Genomic DNA, 24,638 nt, shown 5'->3' with positions numbered 1-24,638 from the left:
AGAACCGACTAATAATCATATATCTGTTGGTGGAGTACTTGGATTCTTATCTTCAGAAATTAAGAATCCGACTCAAAATTATTATATAGAAACCAAAATAAGAAAGAAAAATGAAAATTGTGTAGCTCTTCCCTACTGAAATGATGCACAAAATTAAACTATCTACACCGAATCGGCACATTCAAACATGTAAATGTTGTGTTGGATCCTGAGACCTTTCTCTGTTGGCAAACCATTGGACTGTTCTTCGGGCAATTGGCAACCAAAGCCGCCTTGTTCTTTCCTCTTTTGTGTAAGTTTCAGGCATTGAACACTCGCCTGTTCTGTTCCTCGTACCGGCATCTCGAAACCTCGATAGAGCTACGATTTCTGACATTGATCTTTTCTCGGTTTGATTAACAATCCTAGATGAAGTGGCTGTTGAATCTGATGTCAAAGGCATACCGGGAGCTGAAACCGGGTTGTTTAGCAATCTCTTCATCTCAAATTCCTTTTTGATCTTCACGATTCGGTCGTTTTCGATTGTCGTTTCGGTAAACTGCTCGTTGTTCATGTCGAGGGAAGAAAACCGGTTGCTCGATAACTCGTTGAGCATCTCCGAGTTCAAGAACATCAGGTCGGACGAACTCACACTGCTCCATCGGTTCTTCAAGAAAACATCCGACATAACGATCTTATGATTAAACTTATGGAACCCTTCATCATCGTCATCATCATCTTGGATTAGCACTTCGCTTTCGATATCATCTTGTTTGATTTTCCGGAAACTGTTTCCAATGCTGAACCTTGATGAGCCGTGATTCTCCTGCTCTCTGTGGACATAGAGCTCGATATTCGGGTCCTCTTGTAGCTCGGATTGGTCCCTTGAGAACCGCATGCTATTCGAGTATGCGAAGATCGTCGGATCATCGGCGTTGATCTTTTGCCTGCAAAGAGGACAACTCGAGTGCTTTTCAAGCCACTGATCAATGCAATCGATGTGAAAACCATGCTTGCACTGAGGCAACAATCTCAGAACCTCCGTATCTTCGAATTTCGATAAACAGACCGCGCATTCGAGTCCTTCTTTCGATCCTCTAAGCGAAGAGAATCGAAAGAAAGGAAGCGATTCCACGACTTTCTTGTCGATCCCTGAGAACCGAGACTGCGTTCGACGAAGTGTTCGACGACGATTATCGGCATGAACAATCGCTGCACTGTGACAGAACTTGGCATAGACAAGGAGGAAAAACGTCAACGCAAACATGACACAGAGTATACCTATGACAACCGCCAAACTCGGTCGGAAATTCGACACAGCATTCCCTGAGATCGCATCGGTCCCATTCGACGCCGATTGCGCGTCGACGGAGACGAAAAACAGGAGAAAAAGAACGAAACCGGTCGCTGTTAATCGAATCATCGAAAACCCAGAATTCTACTCCTCTCCTGCAGGCATTTTCAGCTGGAAAAACGTATATACAAACACATATACATACAGATATGATATATTATTGGGAGCAAATATTTTAGAAGACCAAGTGGGCAGTTAAGCATGGTCCTGACTCCGGTGGTTATCTTCAATGTTTGGCGGTTTATTTGCTTTATTATTTTATATTGAAATTAAGGTATATAAAAATGGAAGACTTTCAGAAGTGATGACATAGTGGGGAGACTTTCTTCATTGAATACAAAATTTGGAATCTTTCTCGGTGAGCTTTGTTGTCTTGAAGATACGTCTGTTTATGCTGTCATAAAAACCAAATCATGCTATAAATAACCACGCTCATTTAGGGTTGTACATGGTATCCGAACTTGACGAGTTTCGACAGTTTAGGTCGGGTTTTTTAAATTTATATCCGGGTCGGGTCTAGTTTGAGTTTAAGATAAAAAAAATATTTGACCCGATCTGACCCGAAAAAAATTATAATTTTATCATATATATTTAGGGATAATTACAATAATACCCCTCTATATATTATTTTTTTCAATTAAATCCCTATTTTTATTGAATAAAAATAATATTTTTAAAAATATATTATTCCGGATTGGGTTCAAATTTTATCTTAAAAAACCGGGTTGGGTGGAAGGGATATATTTTTGGGTCAGATTCAAGGCGGGTAGAAGATTTAAAATTTTCGGACGAGATTGGACGGACTGAAAATCCAATCCAACCCGACTCATGCCCATCCCTACGCTCATTGATGTTAAAACTTTGTAAATTGCATCAAAGTTATTGAAAAAAAATATATTATGAATTTTTTATATATAAAATCAACTAATTTTATTCAAAATAATAAATATCTCAAATTACAATAAAGATTTACAATCACAATAGTAAATTAAATATATAATTATGAAAATTTCATATAATCATTAAAACAAAATTAACAACTTAATATAACATAAGAGTTTGTACAAGGAAAAATTAAAAATCATTGATCCTTTTGTGGTTCGCATCGGCATACGAATCACAAAAGGTGATTAAGTTATTGAAAATCATTGATAAACGGTAAATCAGACTCGAGCGGCGTGAAAAGTTATCTACAAACGTAAATTAGGTATCCACATCTAATCGAGAGTCCAAAGCAAGGAAGTTCAATAAGATATCTGTTAAGTATCATTCTAATCAGTCGTGACGATGTCAAATCAACCTTTAGAAAAATATAAATGAAAAAAGGGTCAAATAACTTAAAAACATGCCAAAAAATATAAGAAAATATGTCATAACAGTAGATAAAAATGTATCGAAGACTTATTGAAAAAAAATAGAGATACAATATAAATAAAAGAAAAAAATAATAAAAAATATCGACGGTCAACAATCATAATAAAATTAATGTCACTGCCGATAAATAAAAAAAAAAGATAAGAGGAATACCAATAAAAGAAAACTATTTTTTTTACATAAGACAATCAGTTCAAGCTATTTTTTATATTATGAACCTTTCTTATTATATAAATGATTAGCTTTATTTTTCAGTTAATAATAAATTCAAGAAAAAATTTGATAATCATGCATATAAGCATAACTAAAAAATATATAAAATTTCAGGATAAACAGTATTAATAAAATATATAATCAATATAAAAATATTAGATTTTTGGATGAATAACTGTTCACCCTAAATTACATTTACATATGTTGTTATATTTAATTTTAGGATAAATTACAAATTTGATAATTGAATTTTATTCTCTCTCTTATTTCACTCATTATACTTTAAATCTTTTCAGTTCCTCACTGAACTTAATACATTGAGTTTTTTGGTCACTCAACCATTTTATGAATAACGACATTAGAAATAGATTTTTATATAGATGCAAAATGATGCCTTTTTGGTAAAAAATTGTTTTTTTAAACGACGTTGTTTTAATGTCTTTAACTATTTGACGGCGGAATAATAAAAAACGCTCAATGTTTTAAGTTTAGTGAGGAAATTAAAAACTTTTAAAGTTAAGTGAGTGAAATACGGGAAAAAGTAAAGTTTAGTAATGAAATTTATAGTTTACCCTGAATTTTAATTAAACTAATTATTTAATTATTGAAATAATTTTAGATGAGAATTAACTATTTTTTTAAAAAAATAACTATAAATTAATTTAATTTACCAAATTTTTAATATATAACTAATATATAACTGTTAGTGAAAGTATACTTTATTCACGTCACCTTGAAAAAGATGTAATTTGTGGTTTGAATATCAATTTATTATATTTTTTATAACCACTCGTATATGATATTGATCATCTAATTCGGACCAGATACTGTAGAGGTAAAGGCGACCATCTTAATTCAATTTACTCCATTTACAATCGTTAAAATTCGAATTCATGACCTTACTTAAGGTTATAGTGTCACATCTTATTAGACCAACTAATTGTTGATAATTTTTTATTATATTAAATCATGCCACTTTGACTGTTAACTTTAATTTGATAAACATTTGTTAAATTTTCATGTTTCTCTTTTTCTTAAAGTATATTTAATAATTATATTGATTTTGATTATATTTAAAACTAAATTAAATTTTAAGGGTAAATTATATCAATCAATCACTAAATATTTTGTACTCTCTCCTATTTCACTTATTGCACCTTAATTTCGTTTAATTTTCTCACCGAGTTTAACACAATTAGTATTTTTGATCATTCAACCATTTTTTACTAAACAACGTTATAAATGAGCTATTATATAGGTACAAAACAATGTCGTTTTGGTGAAAATTTTATTTTTCTAAAACGGCGTTGTTTTAACACCGTTAAATATTTAACGACTAAATGACCAAAAATGTTAATTGTGTTGAATTCGGTGAGGAAATTGAACGAATTTAAAGTACAATATGTGAAATAAGAGAGAGTAAAATTCAGTGATGGTTGGTGTAATTTACCCAAATTTTAAATAGTTGGTAAATTTTAAATATTTTTTTGTTTACAAGTCTCAATTTCAAAAGTATTGAATGATCAAATTTATAGATCCGAAGTAGTGAATGATAAAAGAAATTCGAGATTTTTATGAAAATTAAATGAAAAAAAATAAAAAGATGGAAAATTTTATTTCAATATAAGAATCTTAGTTATGTGGGGGAGGAGTAATATTGATGATGGTGTAGTATCTTACCATCTTAGGTTGATTGGCTGAAGATATATATATTGTATAACCATCGGTTTTTGGTCTATGAGTCAACTAATCTGGATCGGGTACTGTAGAGGCAAAGACAATCCTCATAACATAATTTATTTCTTCAATTGTCAGGATTCGAACCCCTAAAATCATTATAAAATTATAGTTTAAGTATATAATTTGTCTAACAAAAATGTTTTAGGTACCTAAATAAAAAATACAAAAACTACAAAATATATAGTTTGAGGGTTTATTTTGCAAATAATCCTAAAACTTGTTTTCCAGCCAAAAGAAAAAGTCAATGCTTAAGCAATTTATAGTTGTGGATAACTAAAATTAGCTGTAAAAATCTATAGATAAACACTAAATGTTAAAAAAAAAATCCAACTTGTGGGGTTTAGGGTTTTGTTTAGTAGTTTGCATGAGTATGTTAAATAGTCTTCCTGGCTTATATATATTTTTTCTTCGCAGCTTGTCCTTTATGATAAGACATAAAATAGTATGCTATAAATAAAAGAGATAGAAGGTAGTTTCGAGGACTCGATCAACATTTGATAAATATTCGACGAGTTTGATTCGAGTTTTTAATGAGTCGAAATGAGCTACTTGAGCAATTCAAAAAAATTATATATTAATAAAAGATTTTTATGTATTTAAAATTTGATTTGAATTTGATAGTTTTCGAGTCGAGTCGAATTTATATTAAAGTTTTCAAATCGAGTCGAGCTCTCGAGCTCGATCCACTCGTCGAGGGCCTAATAATACCTACTAGATTGACGATTATTGGCTCTTTTCTGGGTTTCTTTTCCTTTTTCTGTCTTGGACTTACTATTCGACTTGTGCAATATCCAGAGTTCAGTTTTTGTTTCTTTTCTCTTATTCGTCGCATTTTCCTCCATGGCGGGTGGAGGTTTCGGTAACGAACGAGGGAGTTTGAAGAGGCTCATCTTTATGAATACAAGATTACCAATTATTTATATTTGCTTGCCTTGTTGCTGCTACTGGGGATCTCTTTTTGATATGATCTTGGTTTCTGGTCATATTTTTTCCTTCTTTTTTGTCAAATGATTCACTGTTGTTTTCCTTTTGATTCATTGTTTTTTTTTCAGCCTGTTGTATCTCTGGGTTTTGAGCATTTACTGATTGTTTACGAATGTTCAAATCTTCATAGATTTGTAACCTGTCTTCCATATTTACTGAAGATGTTAATGAAGCCTTTTAACATCTTGGAAAGAAAGAAACTTTCCGAGAAAATTTTGTATATTACAAGAGGATGATATAGCTACCTTTACTTTTGGTTGCGGTGGAGTGACTTCCATGGATGATTTCTTGGAGGAATTTTTCCCAAAGATATATAAAAGGAAGCAAGCACATCTCCATGAAACTGACTACTGCAAATACTACAACCAGCTCCTCACGCCCTTCACGTCTTCGCTGTACTTCGCCGGCCTTGTCTCGACGTTCGGAGCCTCCTATGTAACGAGGAAGAAAGGACGTCGAACTAGCATTCTCGTCGGTGCAGTCAGCATCTTCCTAGGAGGAGTTATCAATGCAGCTGCAGTCAATATAGGAATGTTGATCTATTGGCCGGATTCTTCTCGGCGCCAGCATTGGATTTGGAAATCAAGTAAAGATCAAACCTCTTCGACCCTAAAAATGGTGGTTTTTCTTTTTCAAGTCGCTAACTCTTTCTTTCATGATGCATTGCAGGCAGTTCCATTGTACCTTTCCGAGATGGCTCCGGCCAAGCATTGAGGAGCCGTGAACCAGCTTTTCCAATTCACAACCTGCATGGGAATCCTTATAGCAAACTTGATTAACTACAAAACAGACAAGATCCATCCTTGGGGTTGGAGATTATCTCTCGGTTTAACTACAGTCCCGGCTACCCTGATGTTCGTTGGCGGGCTGGCATTACCAGAGACCCCTAACAGTCTTGCCGAACAAGGAAAGCTCGAAGAGCATTATCACTGGCATGAACTCGATTCTGTTCTATGCTCCTGTCATGTTTCAGACCTTGGGTTTCAGATCTGGGGCATCACTGATATCCTCTGTCTTAACAAGTGGAATGCTTGTCGATGCTACACTCGTTTCGATGGCTTTGGAGGACAGATTTGGTCGAAGAGCAACTTCCATCAATGAAATGATGGAATCTGTTCGAATCTCTCAAGATGATTGGCCTCCCAATAATTCTAGACACAAGCTTCATGAACTGATGGCAATCGCCACAAACACGAATGTTCTTCATAATCCTATCGGTGTTGTTTCATGGGGCTTTTAATCAATCCAAATGCAAGAGCAAGTTTTTCACTATGGTAACAAATGGATGCAACTTTTTCCTCCTCAACCACATTGTGAAGAACTAGCTTCGTGTCGGGCATAAAGCCAGCTTCCTGCAATTTCTTAATCAGTCTTCTCAGTCCTTCGTATATGATTTCTGTTTGGGGATGAGATGCATCTTCTGCTACAAACTTGTGAACTTCATTATCGATCTCGATCAACTGTAAGCTGCAAACTTCTTGACATTCTTACTTTTCATGAGAGATCTCACTGAAGCCACATCTTCCCATCTTCCACGAGTGGCATACATGTTAGAGAGCATGATATAAGATCCTGCATTAAGGGGCTCCAATACAAAGAGACGCTTAGCAGCCATCTCCGCGTATTCCATGTCACCCTTCATAGCACAGACAGATAGAAGGGTTGACCATATTAACGAATTTGGCTCATGGGGCATATTGTTAATTAGATCCATTGCTTCTCTCATGCAACCCGAACGGCCAAAGAGATTGATCATGCATGCATAGTGATCCAAAGTGGGCACCAATGCATGCCATTTACTGATAGAATCGAAATATCTACATCCTTCTTCAATTAAACCAGCATGGTTACATGCAGATAGAACGGCCACAAATGTAATATTATCAGGTTTCAACTGTTCTTGCAACATTTTTGTAAATGGCCAGTGCTTCTAAATCCTGACCATTCTGCTCATAACTCCTTATCATGGCATTCCAAGAAACTACATTTCGTGACGGCATCATATCGAAAACAACCGAGGCATCCTTGGTGATTCCACATTTGCAATACATATCAACAAGAGCACTACACACGAGCAAATCGTTATCAACTCCCAAAAGAATGGCTTTCCCATGAACAACCTGACCATTACACAAATAGCCAATAGGCTAATCTTGCACAGGAGCTAATCACACTAGAGATCGTAAAACCATCTGGATTGACACCTTCTGCTAACATCTTGCTAAACAAATTCAGAGCATCTTCTTCTTTTCCATTACATACATAACCGACAATCATTGTCGTCCAACATACTTTATCCTTTATCTTAATCATGCTAAAAACCTTACTTGCTTCTTCTACCAATCCAATTTGACAATAACCGCCAAGAGCATTCGAGACCGTGACATCATCAGGTTTAAAACCAGCTACCTGCATCTCCTGAAACAAATCAATACACTTCCTAGGTTGCCCATTTTTCAAATAACCAGCAATCAATGAATTCCACGAAACTACATTTTTATTAATCGTTCTATCGAACAACCACCGTGCTCTATCAATCTCGCCACACTTGGCGTACATATCAATCAAAGCATTCGAAACAAAAACATTCCTTCCCAAACAACCGACATAAATTCTACCATGAATCTGTTTCCCTTTCCTCAAATCTGATAACCGTGAACACGCATTCAATGCACTCACATGACTATGCTCCGTCGGCTCAAATCCCTCTCCATGCATCCTCAAAAAAACTCAGCGCCTGACTCGAAAACCCCCTTCCAGCCAAACCCGCAATCACTGTATTATAAGAAACAGAATCACGAGAATGCATTTGATCAAAGAGCGCTCTCAAATTCACAACAGACCCTGATTTTGCATATACAGAAAGCATCGTATTCCAGGAGACAACATCTCTCTGAGGCATTTTATCAAACAGGTTTCGAGCATCTGAAATTCTCCCAAATCAAGCGTACAAATGGAGAAGACGATTATGTAGAAACGTATAGCTGGGTATAAAATAGTGACGATCCATGTGAGATTGCAGTCTCTTGGCTTGACCGACATCGTTGACTCGAAGGCATTCGAGCACGAGCGGCGTCTACGCCTCTGCCGCCGATTGACCGCCGGCGTATAATGAATCAATTGCTCGCCGAAGCTGTTGCATGCCTCTCATTTTTACTCTTTTGAATTACAGTTTTTCCAATTAATATGAGTCAAATACCTTGGCGGGAAAACTGTGTAATTTACTGTAAAAGTAACCGTTTAGCGATTGGGTAATTTGAATTTGGAAGCTTTACTGCTTTACCAATATATTTTGAGGTAAACTACATAAATGGTCTCTAAACCTTTAGATAATTTATATTTTGATTATCAAACTTTTAAAAATTATAACATTCTCATTAAACTTTTAATTATCTTTCATTATAATCACTATCGTCGATTGTAGTCAAGAAAAAATGACATGACACGTTAAAGTCTTCATTGAAAAGCTCAACAATTTTAAAATTAGCAATAGTTGACTTGCAACATCACCGCCATTCGACTTTCTCTTTGGTCATCGTTGTTTGTTAAACACATATCATTTATCATTTCATTCAAGTCCTAAACACACCAACATGTAACACCCGTAACTCATATATCCGTATACGAATAAAAAATATCACATCATCATAAGAAACATTTTTTTATTTTAAAACTAAAATCGCATAAAATCATAATTTAATATTTAAATATCAAATTTAAATTAATTCAGATAACATTTTAGACAGTTTTATATTGTAATATATTTTAAATTAAAACTGTTAGAAAATTGATTGATTTGAAAATCGTTTCTATCATAAATAATTACGATTTAATAAATCAATATTCATAATTAATAATATCTTTTGTAAAACCAAACCTTCATAACTTAAATAAAAATATCTTAAAGAAACTCGAATTCGAGCAGCTAAAAACTTCTTTGATATACATGTCATTACCAAATAAATTAATAGATATGATGTCCTTACTGATTCTGGTGACATAACTGATTCCTAGAAAATGATTTGAAAATCGATTGATTTTCTCCTTCTAGCTTGCATCTACATGTGAAACACTCACACGCTAAATTTTCACTTAGTGAGGCAACCAAATAAAATAAAATAAAAATATTTAACGTATAAAATAGACAATATTTGTATCATATAAAAACATTAATAAAATAAAACATGTATAAAATCAAATGTTAAAAATTTATTATAAAAATATGTAATTAAGACTGTAATTTTCTATTTCAATTCATATCATTGCAAACTACACTTTTCTTTTCAAATTTATTGTTAGAACATATTGCACCGAATCACTCTACCCTGTGCACCACTAAAATACCCAAGTTAGACCACGAGTGACCCATATTGGTGCTATATAATACACATATAAAGCTAATCAGATGCACCAAATCACTCCACCTTGTGCACCACCAAAGTACATCGAGTCAGATCACGAGTGATCCACACTGGTGCTATATCAAAAACATATTCAGATTCACTTCACCTCATGTCATGTCATTGTACTACTAACCCTCATTTTCGTACAGTGGGCTTTGTTATAAATCAATTACTAATTTGCATATAAAACCATTCATCCATATAATCAAATATAAAACCATTTATATAAAATCATATATGGGCAGTTCATACCCAAAAATATTCACATGCTATGAAATAAAATACCGAATAAAATAATTTGGGTTATTCAAACCCAAAATCATATAAAAACTCATTTAGTAAATCAGTATAAAGATATTTCATAAAATGATTCAAATTGTTTCAATCGAAAACCTTCGAGGTTGGTTCATTGCAAGTCGTCTTCATATCAAATATAAAATAAGTAAATTGCACTCACCTGGTGCCTCACCAGCTTATACTACGATCACCTTTATAACCCTCGTATCCGGTTCATTTTGATCTTGCTTATAATCACGAACTACTCGATCATCGATTTTCAACATATAAATGATTCACATACATTAGAACTCGTACTATTATAATAAAATTAAATTCGAGTCATAATTCTAAAAATTAAGGAACATTCGATACTTATTTCTACCCCGAAATCGAAATCAACCTTAACCAAATTCACTCTTGAACTCCCTTTTTCTTTTTGCTCGTTTTGTTCTCGATTCCAATCACGATATGCTTAAAAATTAATTATCCGGCATAAACAATTTCGAACATATGTTAATATGTAACCAACTTGTTAACACATATTCGTATAAAATATGATAAAATTCAATAAATAAATATTCGATGCTAATTTCTATAACTAAATCAATTCTACTAGACTCTTGCAAAAATAACCTTCCTAGTCCTTGAAAATAATAATTCTCAACCTTAAAATCAATTAACTTTTCAAAATTTAACATTTAACCCACAATTACACATTTCTTCAAATTAAACCCCCATATTTCGAAACTTGACAAATTGGTCCTTACGATTCACTTTAATCCCTACAACCATCATACTCAACAAATTTCATTATATTTCCAAATTAGTACATTAATCTTGCACTTTCGCAATTTCATCACTAACTTTCAAAAAACTTGCAATTTAATCCCTAGGAATTACTCAACTTCCAAATCAACCAAACTCAACTTTTCATCATTCCAACTATTATTTCCATCATAGTACCTTAAATTTTCAACATTTACTTTACAATCCTCCAATTTCTCAAAACTTGCAAAAAGATCCTCTAAACTTAACATTGATCCAAATTAATTCAAAACTTAATTCAAACCTTATGAAATCATTCTTCTATCTAATTTAAACCCAAAAGAAATTTTTATACAAAATTTCCTAATTTTTTTCTCCATGGCCGAAAGTTTTGGATACTTTCATTAATGGTCTCCAACTTTGATTTAAGCTTGGTTTCATCACCTACAACTCATTTCCATTCATTCTAATCATTCCCATAACAAAAACAAATCAAAAATCAACATTTCTTCATTCAAATCCACCATGACCGAATGCTTTCAACTTGGTCCCTTAATGATTTTTAATCAATTTTTATGCTTGTTTATGCTTCCACAACACTCTCTACATCAAAATCCAATCTTATTTCATTGATTTCTCACTTCCCCTTCATCCACCATAAAAACCCATTTTCACATTTCAGCATGAAACAAGGTAATACTTATACCAATTTGTAGAGAATTTAATGAGAAACAATTTTGTATTTCACACTTAAGTCCTAATTCTAATTAAAATGGCTAAAAATTGAAAACAAACTTTGCTTACCTTAGCTATGGAGGACGTCCAGCAGCTGGAGAAGAAGAGAGAGTTTTCATGAGTTTTCCTTGAAAAAAAATCTCCCAATTTCACCTTTAAAATGCAGTTAAAAATGAATTTTTATTCATTTTAGGCCAAAAAGCCTAAATTGACATTAATGAATTCAAGTATTAACTTTCATATCGCTCCTTCATCTCCATTTTAATATTAATAAATAACTATAAAAATATCATTTCTCAAATTTTCTCTTTGCCCTTTTAATTTTCCAAAAATCCGATTTAGTCACTAAATTCCACTATTTCACTAAAACATGGTAAATTCTTTTAATTTAACTAATCTACTTCGAATTCTTCACATTAAAAATACTAAAACAACATTTTTAACCTCATACTAACATCCTTCAAATTTTTATAAATCTTTTATTCGATTCAGATATCTGATTATTTTACCGAACTTTATCGATTAATAGTGTTTTCTACAAATTTCGAATAAAAAATATGACATACATAAAAATCATTCTCTTAAGGTAAACTATCAATTTATGGGAGCAAAATATATAATTTTTTCAAAATTATATTTTAGGTCCCTAAACTTTTTTAATTTTATACTTTAGTCATCAACTTTCAAAATTTATTTTAGTCACTTTTAAATTTTTGGGTATTACACAGCCACTGGTTGATCATTATTCACACCCACAAGCATCAATAGTAGCATGCAATAAACAACAATAAAAATAAATAAATAAAAAATGGAAAATGGAAAATCACCCATACATTTTAGGTGAGTTTCTAATAAATGAACCGTCATTAGTCAATTCCAATAATATGAAGGTTCTATTTGACCAGAAGATTAACATAATTCAATTTTAAGTTAGTTTGACGATGATAGTGGCGATTAACAAGTTTTAGTTTTTATTTTTGTTGGAATGAAATTTTTTGACAAGTTAATGAAAAAATTAAAGAGAATAAGAGTAGTTTAATAATCTTTTTAATCAGAAAATTCATTGAACGACGATAAAAACAATGAATAAAAAATGACAATTATCAATTTTAAATATGGGAAACTTAGGAATTTTTGAAATAGAAGAGGACTTAACATACCACGTCTACTGACAAAAGTGACGGTAATAAAAGTAAACTAAAAATATAATGATTGTATTATAAGTTTTAAAAGCTCAATGACCCAAATACAAGAGCCTTAAAAGTTTAAATATTATTTATGCAATTTACCCTACATTTTAAAAGTTATTATAAACTTTAAAAAATCACTAAAAATGAATATATATATTTTTATACTATAAACATGATTAAATCGTAATCTAAAATTACGATTAAGATGTAATATAAAACATAATCTTAAATTTCAATTCAATTTATCTTTTATATTAACAAATTACAGTTATCATGGTAAAAAAATATGTCCAACTAAGCTTGATTATTGTACTTCCTGCTTTATAACCTTAATTTAATGGTATTTTAATAGATGAAATCACATACGAACGTAAGATTTTATGTTGGGGCGAATTTGAATTTATAAAATTTTGGGTAAACTTAAACTTATAAAATTTTAAGGGACGAAATATATTTTTAATAGAAAATACATAGAAAATTTAAAATATATGATAATTTTAAAATTTTAAGGGATCATCGCCCCTCACCCGCCCTAAGTCCATCCTTAGATGAAATCATTGTTGTATATTGAGTTAATCAGAAAAAAGCCTAATCATGAATATGGTACTTGTTAAGAGGTTGATTAAAATACAAATATTTAGGTTTTGTTTGATAAATTAAAATTATTATTATTTTTAATAGTTAAAAACAGTACGATACTTTTTAGTCCCGATTATAGGATACTACTTTATTAAGTTTATTGACTATTAGAAGGTACAAAATAGTTCTCCAACTATAGAATGTTATTTTATTAAGTCTCTCTACTATTAAAAGTTATAAAATGGTCACTCGACTATTCATTATATTCCAAATTCGTCCCTTTTTGTTAAAAAATTGACGGTTATCTAAGTTGGATGTTAACATGATGACCGAGATACGAAAGTCGGTTGAAATTTTGGGATCAAATTTATCATATCACAGTCAAATAGGTTAACGTTCAGTTGAGAATACCATCGATTTTTAACAGAAAAGGACGAGTGTATAACATAATGAATAGTCGGGAGACCATTTTGTAACTTTTAATAGTCGAGAGACTCAACAAAGCAACACCCTATAGATCATTTTGTAACTTTTAATAGTCGAGAGACTTAATAGAGCAATACCTTATAGTCAAGGGACCATTTGTGTACTTAACCCCTTTTAATTTTGTATAATAATTAATATCATTGAAAAGAACAGCTACATGTATGTGACTCAAATATTAATTTAAGACATGGTATTTATTTTCTTAATGAATTTGAGGTGGGGACTGGGGAGGTTCATGACTACAACAGTTGAATAAAATATTATGAAATATCCTTCTGCTTATTTGTATATTTTTATACACACTTTGGACATTTTCCAAAACTGCAATTAAAGGTTAAATTCCATGATTAATAATTGAACTATATAAGTTATGAACTTAGTCCGAATTGAGTAGAAGGATTTTTTCTCATCAAAAGCGTAGGGATCAAATTAAAATGTTATGGACGGTGTAAGGACTAAAATTAAAATTAGACCTAAAAATAAAATTTTAAAAATATTTGACGTGAAAACAGATATAAAGAAAAAATCAGCAATTAAAAAGAAGGGTAAACTACACCATTCCCACCAAACTATACTTTGTCTGCTATTTTATTCATCATACTCTTAAGTTTTTTAATTTACTCATTGAACTTTTGAATTACTCCGTTTTGATAATTCTAAAGTATTTTATTATTATTATTTCTGTATGACATGCCATTTTTTATTATTTTATATAAAAAAATAAAAAAATAAAATAAAATGATCGGATGCCACATCAGACCACCGTAAATGGTATCGTTCGATCCCAAATTTTATGCGTCGCTTTTCCTAGTCATCTCGAGTATAAATCGAGCTCTATTTTGTCGGAACTTACTATGAAGTCCATGAATTAAAGATTAAAGTGACAAAGGCAAAACGTTCAATCGAGAATCACGAGTTTTGGGATATTTTTTCGGTGAAACAACCACTAGATTCAAATTCAGGGGTCAATACAACCGATCCATGAAATTTGTGACAGAACGACCACCATTTATGGTGGTCCGACCATCTTTTATTTTTATTTTTATTTTTAATTATTTATTTAAAAAATATTAAAAAATATCATGTCTTACAAAAATGATAATAAAATAATTCAGAGTGATCAAAACAAGAGCATTCAAAAGTGCAGTGAGTAAATTAGATAAATTGAAAGTAATGTGAGTAAAATAGGAGATATAGTATAGTTCAGTGGAAAATGGTGTAATTTACCCTAGAAAGAAAAAAACTATCGTACGCGGTTCCCCGACTCGGTCTGGTTGGCTGCCGAGAAAGAAAGCGGTACCATCGTTTTATTTATTTTCTTCTAATTTCTCATCCGATTTTCTTTCTTATCTTTTTATGCAAGAAAAAGAGAAAAAAAAGATACCAAATTCTTTGACTGTCCAAAATTCCGTCTAAAGTTTTGTTCTTTTAACTTTGTTTCTCTCTGCTGTTTAATGATAATTTGCAGAGCTTTGATTTTGTTTCCTTTAAAGTGAAGCAATAATCTTTAACTAATATAAAAGAGAGAAAAAAGAGAGCCAGTGAACGAATCCCATTAAACCCTTCATCTTTAACCCCGTTTAATTTAATTCTTTAAGCATGTCGGGTGGTAGATTAAAGGAAAGAACTTCCAGCCAAGCCAGACGACACTCCAATCATCATCAGGCGACGACGACGACGACGACGACGGAGGCCATGCCTACTTACTTTACCGATTCGCTGACGTGTCCTTTCGGGGAGTTGGCGACTAATTTATCGGAATCGGAGCTCCGGGAGACGGCTTACGAGATTCTGGTCGGTGCTTGTCGGACTACAGGTGGGAAGCCTTTGACTTACATATCGCAGTCGGAGAGGAATTCGGATAGGACGGCGGCGCCGTCTCCGAGTTTGACTCCATCGGCGTCGTTGCAGAGGTCGTTGACGTCGACGGCGGCGAGTAAGGTGAAGAAGGCTTTGGGATTGAGATCGTCTCGGGGGAGGAAAGCGAGCAGCGAGTCGGACTCGGAACGAGTCAAAAAGGCGGTTACAATTGGGGAGTTGTTGAGGGTTCAATTGGGAATTTCAGAGCAAACGGATTCCAGGGTTCGAAGAGCTCTTTTGAGAATCGCTGCTGCTCAGGTCTGTTAAAAAGTAAAAACAGTACCGTAAAATTTGTTTTCTTTCCATTTTACTGCGAAAAGTTATAAATTCTGCATAGAATTATTAGCGGACACAAAGGGCTAATTCAAATTGTTGATTATAGGGATTGTTTATGAAATTTGAGTTCAATTATGATCATTATTATTTTCGTTTTTACCAGCTTGGGAGAAGGACAGAGTCGATAGTATTGCCACTTGAGATGTTGCAGCAACTGAAATCTTCGGACTTTCCGAATCAAGGCGAATTCGAAGCTTGGCAGAGGAGAAATCTGAAGCTTCTTGAAGCCGGATTACTATTGCATCCTTTCTTGCCACTGGACGAGGCCGACAACTCTCCGCAGCGACTACGGCAGATCATCCGCAGAGTGCTGGAGGAGCCCTTGGAGACGGGGAAAAACAACGAATCGATGCAAACCCTCCGGAGCATTGTTTTATCTCTTGCTTGTAGACAATCCTTTGACGGTTCTATTTCCGAGACCAGCCACTGGGCGGATGGACTCCCATTGAACCTCAAAATCTACCAAGTGCTGTTAGAGGCTTGTTTCGATGTTAATGATGAAACATCGGTTATTGAGGAAGTCGATGAGGTTCTTGAACTCGTAAAGAAGACGTGGGTAGTCCTTGGGATGAACCAGATGCAGCATAATCTTTGTTTCTTGTGGATACTGTTTAACCGGTACGTGGTTACCGGTCAAGTGGAAGGCGATCTGTTGTTTGCTGCCAATAATCTGTTGATGGAAGTCGAAAAGGATTCGAAGGAAATGAAAGATCGGATTACTCCAAGATATTGAGTTCTACTCTGAGTGCAATTTTAGGTTGGGCCGAGAAAAAGCTTCTTGCCTACCACAATTATTTCAATAGTGACAACACTGAGTTAATGGAATGTGTTGTTTCTATGGGAGTTCTATCTGCAAAGATAATGGTAGAAGGCATCTCGCTCAAGTACCGTAAGAAAAGGAAGGAAATCGATGTGGCTCACGAGAGAGTTGATACTTACATACGATCGTCACTCCGCACTGCTTTCGTTAAGGCAAGTTCCCGAAATTTTCCTAGTGTAGCATCATCGTCTTTTTATCAATAATGTATCTTACTGAACCATGATCTTTGTTCTGTTAGCTCTTAAATTATATATTTTGAGTTTAGACCAAGTTTGCCTGTTAAATTTCTGTATGAAAGAGACTCAAGGTTGCGTATATTGATAATGTATTTAGACAGATAATGGAGAAGGTGAAGGCCAGCAAACGTTCATCGAATAAGAATCAGCAAAATCAGCTTCCTTTTCTTTCCAGTCTTGCACAGGATGTCACTACGCTGGCTTTCAGTGAGAAGGCGATATTTAGTCCAATATTAAAGAGGTGGCATCCTCTTCCGGCAGGTGTGGCTGTAGCCACTCTTCATTCCTGCTATGGGAATGAGCTGAAGCAATTTGTTTCCGAAATTGGTGAATTGACGCCCGATATATTACGAGTGCTGAGAGCTGCCGAGAAATTGGAGAAAGATCTGGTGCAAATCGCGGTTGAGAACTCGGTGGAAAGTGAGGATGGGGAAAGTCAATCATAAGGGAAATGCCTCCTTATGAGGCTGAATCTGTAGTTTCGAATCTGGTGAAATCATGGATAAAGACTAGATTGGACAGACTGAAGGAATGGGTTGACAGGAATCTGCAGCTTGAGGTATATACGACTTACGTTGTCTTTCCATAATCGGAAAATCGGAAGATGCAAACTGTTTAGCTGGAAAGTTTTGTTTATGTTTATAACTTATACTGATTATCCATTGCTATACATTTCTGTTTCTCGTCTCTTTGTAGGTATGGGATCCACGAGCGAATAAAGAACGATTTGCTCCCTCTGCTGTTGAAGTATTGCGAATCGTAGATGAAGCTTTAGAAGCATTCTTCTTGTTACCAATATCTATACATGCTTCCTTGCTTCCTGATTTAACCTATGGTATTGACAGATGTCTTCAGCATTATATATCAAAGGCTACGTCCAGCTGTGGTACGTATTTTTCGTTCTTTCTTCTGAAGTTATCGATTTCGAAGATGACTAAAAGGAAAATAAACTGTCTTCTGATCTACAGGGACCCGAAGTAGTTTTGTTCCCTCGATGTATGCTTTAACTCGATGTTCAACACGGTCAAAATTTCCAGGTGTATTTAAGAAAAAAGAAAAGTTTCAAAGAGTTCAGAGTAGGAAATCTCAGGTTGGGACGACAAATGGTAATGACTTGTTCGGGATACCCCAGCTGTGCTGTCGTATTAATACTCTTCAGCATATTCGAACGGAGTTGAATGTCTTGGCGAAAAGGACAATTGCGCATCTTAGAAATTCTGAATCTCCTCATGTTGAAAATGTTATCGATGGGATGGGGAAAGCATTTGAACTTTCTGCTGCTGCTTGTTTGGAAGGGATCCAACAACTGTGTGAGGCAACTGCATATAAGGTCATTTTCCATGATCTAAGTCATGTCCTCTGGGACGGCTTGTATGTCGGGGAAGTTTCATCGTCTAGAATCGAACCTTTTCTCCAGGAGCTCGAGCACTATTTGGAGGTAATTTCACTAACTGTGCATGACAGAGTCAGAACACGAGTTATTACTGAAGTAATGAAAGCTTCTTTCGATGGTTTCCTCCTGGTTTTACTTGCCGGAGGCCCTGCTCGTGCTTTCAGCCTGCAAGACTATGAAACAATAGCAGAAGATTTCAGGTTCTTGACAGATTTATTCTGGTCCAACGGGGACGGACTTCCGGCTGATTTGATCGAAAAGTTTTCAACCACAGTTAAACCCGTCCTCCCATTATTTCATACCGACACCGACAGCCTGATTGAGCAGTTCAAATACATGACCACGGGGAGTTATGGTTCTTCTGCTAAATCCAAACTTCCATTGCCACCAACCTCTGGTCAATGGAGTCCCACGGAGCCAAACACACTCTTGCGAGTTTTGTGTTACCGGAAGGACGAAACGGCGGCTAAGTTCCTTAAGAAGACGTACAACTTGCCAAAGAAACTCTAACAAATTCTTTAATTCTTCTGAGGTACTATAAGAGACTTGAGGAAACTGCAGAACAATAACGTATTAGGACAGAACATTTCAATTAAACAAAGAAGAATATGTAACATTCAACAAAAATGAAGCATGCATCAAAGCCAACTCAATATATGCTCAACATATCAGTATCAGCATAGATCACGCAGCTTGAAATATTTTTCCCTAATTATTTATTCCATGAAAATACATGCATGAAGAAAACTCCATGCCAATAAGACTGGATGCTAAATGATGCTATTTTACTTTATTTTTTATTTAAGCTAAGGTAATTATAAAGTAGTATAAGTTCTTAAATATTTCAACCATTTGACAATGAAAGCTCATTCACCATGCTGTAATACTTGGTGCTCGAACTCATAACCTCTAGGAACAACAACGATTCATTTAACCACAGGTGTTCTGAATGATGTTATTTTACTAAATAAGCTTGTTTGTGGGTCATTTACTTAAATAATGAAAAAAGTTGTTTTCCGTATAAATTAACCAGATGAACTAAATAACCCAACAAGTAAACAATGACATTTAATATATTACTACATCAAAATAGGTTTTTAACGGTGTTTTTTTAGTTTTATAACGACATTTTAAAGTGCCACTAAAAATCCTCGCGATGCTATTACTAGCGTCGACAAAAACGCCATTAAAGCGAATGTCACAAAAGTTAGCGGCGTTTGTGACATAAAACACAGCAAGAAGTCAAGTTATATAACGATGTTTTTAACCCAAACTCTACAGAAAGTCAAGATATATAGCGGCACTTTTTACTTGAATGTTACAAAGAGTTCGAGATATAGCGGCGCTTTTTTACCCAAACGCCGCTATATGCTATGATTTTTAGTGGCTTTTTACGTCAAACGCCGCCATTAACTGAGTATATAATGGCTTTTTTTAAACAAAAGCCACAAATGTGTAGGCGTTCATTTTACAGACTCCAATAAAGTTAAATGATTTGAAAATATCATTATCTACTCTATTTACTCAAATTTAATATCCTATAAAATTATTCAATAATAATAAGCTTGAAATTTAGTTACGACAAGAATTAAGTAGAAATATTTAAAAATAAATTAAATTTTATAAACATTAAAGCAAAATGTAATGTAGTTCAACATTGTTGACTAGAATAAACAAAGAATGAACCTAAAAATCACCTAAGATGGATGGCCTAAATCCAAGTGGGAAACCAAATATGTGATGACATATATTGAGACGAGCTAGATCCGAAATATTTGACTAGAAGAACAAATGATCCTTGAAAGCAAACCCGATCATATCTTTTAGGACCCCAAACTTCAGCAAAAACTGTTTTGGATCTCGTCCACATTAACAGAATTATAATTTGAAGTAATATTAGATATATGTATGTTTTCGTGTGTGTACATATACAGAGAAGTTTATTGTTTAAGCAGCAGTTCATTGATATTATAAATACAAGATTGTTAGACTGGAAAGACCACCTGTTATTCATTATCTACTTTGATAAATTAATTAGAATATAATCTCCTTTCCAATAAGTTCCTGATTAATCGCTACATCGACGGACAACAAAAAGAGCTATACCTTATGGACAACAAAAAGGAAACCAGTCATCCACACTAACACCGGGTTCTTAACATCTTCAGCTCAGTTTCCAGGGCAATCAACCCCAATAAGTTGATAAGTTTTCTCATCCACTGCAATCATATGTCAAATATTTGTCTTGCAGTAGACCCAGTTTTTTATTTCCGTCCCTATCGTATTTTCGCATCAATTTATCCCTCAAAATTATTTATTTACATCATTCTATATCCTACCCTAACTTAAAACTCTAAATTTTAAACCCTGAGTTAGGATCTAGATTTAATATTTAGGATTTTAAGTTAGGAATAGGGTATAGAATGATATAATTGAATTACTCGAGCGTTAAATTAATACGAAAATACGATAGGAGAGATAAGTACAGCAAAACCATGACCTCGTGTTCTGTAACCGAACCGTTCCGATGCTCTCCGAGCCTGTCAATTTATCGATCTCGGGCTGTCGTTTATACCCGTTTCGCCGCTTTGGAGAACTCTTCGCAAAGTCCGTTATCCATCTTTTCTCTAATCTGAAACTCGATGCCGACCAGTACCTGCGTCGGGAGAAGATTCATGAACTGATCGGCAATGTTCACGAAAGAAAGTCGGCCAAGCTGCTTTTGATGCCACGATGAACTTGCTGCCAAACACCGTTTTTTCAATGGATTTGGTTGACCCGAATTCATCTCATGCTCAAGAATTCAAGAAAACAGTTTCGGATATCAATCGTGAGGCCTGCGTACCTAATTTGGCCGACTATTTCCCTTTGCGTAAAAGGATTGACCCACAAGGTCTACGGCGTCGGATGACTGTTTATTTCGGGAAGCTGATTGTTCCTTTCGGCAACATGTTCGATGAAAGATTGGAATCAAGAAAATCCAAGGGTTCTACTGCGTCAAATGATGTTTTGGACACTCTTATTGATATTGTAGAAGACGGTCTTGAGAAGCTTAATAGAACTCAAGTCGTACAATTACTTTTGGTAATCTTTCATTATCTTCCTCTAATTTTTCTCCTTATAAATGATTGTCTTACACTCGTGTGATGTGCATATATGTCGTATGACAGGTATTATTTGTGGCCGGAACTGATACAACATCGAACACAACAGAGTGGGCAATGGCGGAATTGCTTCTAAACCCTCGAGTTTTTACTCAAAGCCAAAGAGGAACTAGAACAAGCAATCGGTAAAGAAAAACCAATCGAGGAATTCGACGTAAATCGTCTGCCATATCTACAAACAATCATCAAAGAAGTCTTTCGGATGCACCCTGCCATCCCATTATTAATCCCACGCAATGCTGGCTCTGATGTCGACCTTTGCGGTTTCGAAGTCCCGAGGAGATCACTGGTGTTGGTCAACGCATGGGCCATCGGCAGAGATCCAAGCATTTGGGAAAACCCAGATGAGTTCATGCTGGAGAGATTCTTAGGGTCTAAAATGGACGTCAAAGGTACGAATTTTGGGCTCATTCCGTTCGCTGGTGGACGTCGAATATGCCCGGGGTTACCTTTGGCGAACCGAATGCTGCACTTGATGATAGGTTCTCTTATAAACTGCTTGATTGGGAACTTGAAGGTGGGAATATTGACATGGAAGAGCGGTTAAGATGGCGAAACCTTGACTAGCAATCCCGGTTGTTGTCTAGAAATTTTAATACTTTAATAAAATATGTACGTCATGTTTGAAGATAATATAATAATTGTAGACACTCTTTTTCGTTGAATTTAGTTTTTTTTATTTATTTATTATATTTATATATATATATATATATATATAATATATATATTTTTTAAAATGTTTTTGAAAAATTTAACATATAGTTTTCAAAAATGGTTTCCGAAAAAATATATATATTTTTTAAAACGTTTTTGAAAACTTATATACAATATATAAGTTTTAAAACATTTTGAAAATTATATAATATATAGTTTTGAAGTCATTTTGAAAATATATAGTTTTTAAAAAACATTTTTGGAAAATTTATATAATATATAGCTTAAAAAACATTTTGAAAACTTGTATTATATTTTTAAAATCATTTTAAAAACTATATAAATATAGTTTTAAAAACATTTTTAAATATAATATATAGTTTAAAAAAATATTTTTTTATATATTATATACGCTATATTGTTATTATTATTTCTTTTCATTTTATTCGTTTAATTTAATTTCATTTATCTTGTTTTATGGTCCAGGTCCAGGATCAAGTCTAACTCCATTATTTGGGTCCAATAGAGTTGAGGTTGAACTAGTCCAAACCCTAAAATTAGGGTTTACTCATCCAAGCAGAGAAGCGCCGCATGGATGAAAAGTCATCCGCATAACGGCCAAACGTCCACCGACCGAGATCCCAGGTGACCGAAGTCGGAAATCTCGCAAGAATCGAGTCACAACAGCCCAGTCTCCCATAAACCAAAAATCGTGCCACCAAACGGGACTGACCATCCCGAAGTTCGACAACGTTCATCGACGAGAGGGTATAAATATCCCCAAACACAGTAAACACAGGGGAGGAAGCCACATTCACATCGAACAAAAATATCACAACCAGAGATCAGTGAGACCAAGGGACAGAAGACCAAACGGCCAGAAACCAAAACCACATTAACAACAAAAAATAGAATGGGAACCATCAACACGAAGCCAAGAGACAGTGAGTCCACCACCATCATCGAGCAACATCACAGATTCGAAAAACCATCACCAAAAACAACAAACCAAAACAAACCATAGTAGCCAAACATCGAAGCAAAACTCAAAGAGACACACTAAAAATAAAGAAAAACAATAGTAAGAACAACCACACGTCGAAACCAAGGGCTCGCTGGGAAACCGACGGTTTTTTCAAGAACAAAGATAAAAAACCAAAGACTTAAACCTAGATCTAGGCCGAGGGAGTTCGGTTTTGACGTTTTGGGGTTCAGATTTAGGAACTCGGGGGTAAGGTGAGTGTCTCAGAGTGTTTTGGGTTTGCCTGACCGTCGCTAGAGCGGCGGTTCGGCGCGGTGAGAAGGCCGTGGGCGGTGGTCGAGTGTTCACCAGATTAGAGAAAAAGGAGAGAATTTCCTTTCTCTCATTAGTTAGAGGGAGATGAAAAAAAAGGAAATGAAGGCTGAGGCTCGCATTGAGCCATTGTATCCCTATTTATGTCCCTCCCAAAATGACGCTGTTTTGGGGAGGGATTGTTGTGCAATTTTAGGAGTGGGTAAACCTCATTTTTGATCCTCATATTTTGTACAGTTATGTTCTAGTAATTGAATATAACTTTCATCATTTTAATTTAGATTCCGAGTTTAATATGTTTGCATTTTGGTCGCAAATTTATGTTTTATTCGAAATGGCTAGGTATTTTTCGCATGTTTCAATTTAGCCACTATTCTTTTTTTCCTTTTTTTCTGATTCTGCCACTGTTTCTTAGAACTTCGCATTTTGATCATTTTCACTTATTTTTCGATTTCTTTGTTAATATTTATTTTTTAACCTTTTTTTATTTTCATTTTTTATTTAACTTATTTCTATTTTTTATTATTCTTTTTATTAAAATTGTATTTTTTTTTTTTTTTTTTTCCTTTTTCTCTCTCTCTTTAATTTTATTTATTTTTTAAACCTTTTTTTCTTTATTTACTTTTTTTCCCTTTCTTTTGATTTATTATTTCTTTTTTTCTTCTCTATGATTTATTTAATATTCATTATTATTATTATTATTATTATTATTATTATTATTTTATCTAACATTTTTTGACCTTTTTAGAAGGATCACAATCGATCAAAGGTAAGCAATTGAATCGGGTTTTTAAATTCTA

At 34.1% G+C, this 24,638-nt stretch overlaps 2 protein-coding genes and 3 pseudogenes across 2 annotated transcripts; 3 read left to right on the top strand and 2 right to left on the bottom strand.

The window, feature by feature from the left end:
• Positions 1-84: 84 nt before the first annotated feature.
• On the bottom strand, positions 85-1,413 carry LOC120148734 (E3 ubiquitin-protein ligase ATL42-like). The gene has a single exon (XM_039161764.1). The coding sequence runs from the start codon at positions 1,400-1,402 to the stop codon at positions 182-184; it is 1,221 nt and encodes a 406-aa protein (XP_039017695.1). The 5' UTR covers positions 1,403-1,413; the 3' UTR covers positions 85-181.
• A 4,492-nt stretch (positions 1,414-5,905) lies between these two features.
• On the top strand, positions 5,906-6,589 carry LOC120148756 (sugar transport protein 14-like). Its single transcript, XM_039161784.1, has 2 exons — positions 5,906-6,230; positions 6,314-6,589. The coding sequence occupies exons 1-2, from the start codon at positions 5,921-5,923 to the stop codon at positions 6,421-6,423; spliced, it is 420 nt and encodes a 139-aa protein (XP_039017715.1). The 5' UTR covers positions 5,906-5,920; the 3' UTR covers positions 6,424-6,589.
• LOC120148755 lies at positions 5,948-8,795 on the bottom strand (annotated as a pseudogene).
• Positions 8,796-15,344: 6,549 nt separating this feature from the next.
• Positions 15,345-19,374, top strand: LOC120148758 (annotated as a pseudogene).
• A 1,581-nt stretch (positions 19,375-20,955) lies between these two features.
• Positions 20,956-22,457, top strand: LOC120148748 (annotated as a pseudogene).
• Positions 22,458-24,638: the final 2,181 nt, after the last annotated feature.

This window comes from Hibiscus syriacus, unplaced genomic scaffold (genome assembly GCF_006381635.1).
Source record: "Hibiscus syriacus cultivar Baekdansim isolate YM2019G1 unplaced genomic scaffold, ASM638163v2 tig00110986_pilon, whole genome shotgun sequence".
Taxonomy (NCBI): Eukaryota; Viridiplantae; Streptophyta; class Magnoliopsida; order Malvales; family Malvaceae; genus Hibiscus; species Hibiscus syriacus.
The sequence above is the reverse complement of the archived record's forward strand: the minus strand, read 5'-3'. Positions and strand labels throughout refer to the sequence as shown.

What these genes read in the sequence shown, in the direction of transcription:
- LOC120148756 (XM_039161784.1), top strand. Translation starts at nt 5,921, where the DNA reads ATGGATGATTTCTTGGAGGAATTTTTCCCAAAGATATATAAAAGGAAG. An exon ending in GCATTGGATTTGGAAATCAA is followed by an intron (nt 6,231 to 6,313) that starts GTAAAGATCAAA and finishes GATGCATTGCAG; the next exon opens with GCAGTTCCATTGTACCTTTC.
- LOC120148734 (XM_039161764.1), bottom strand. Translation starts at nt 1,402, where the DNA reads ATGATTCGATTAACAGCGACCGGTTTCGTTCTTTTTCTCCTGTTTTTC.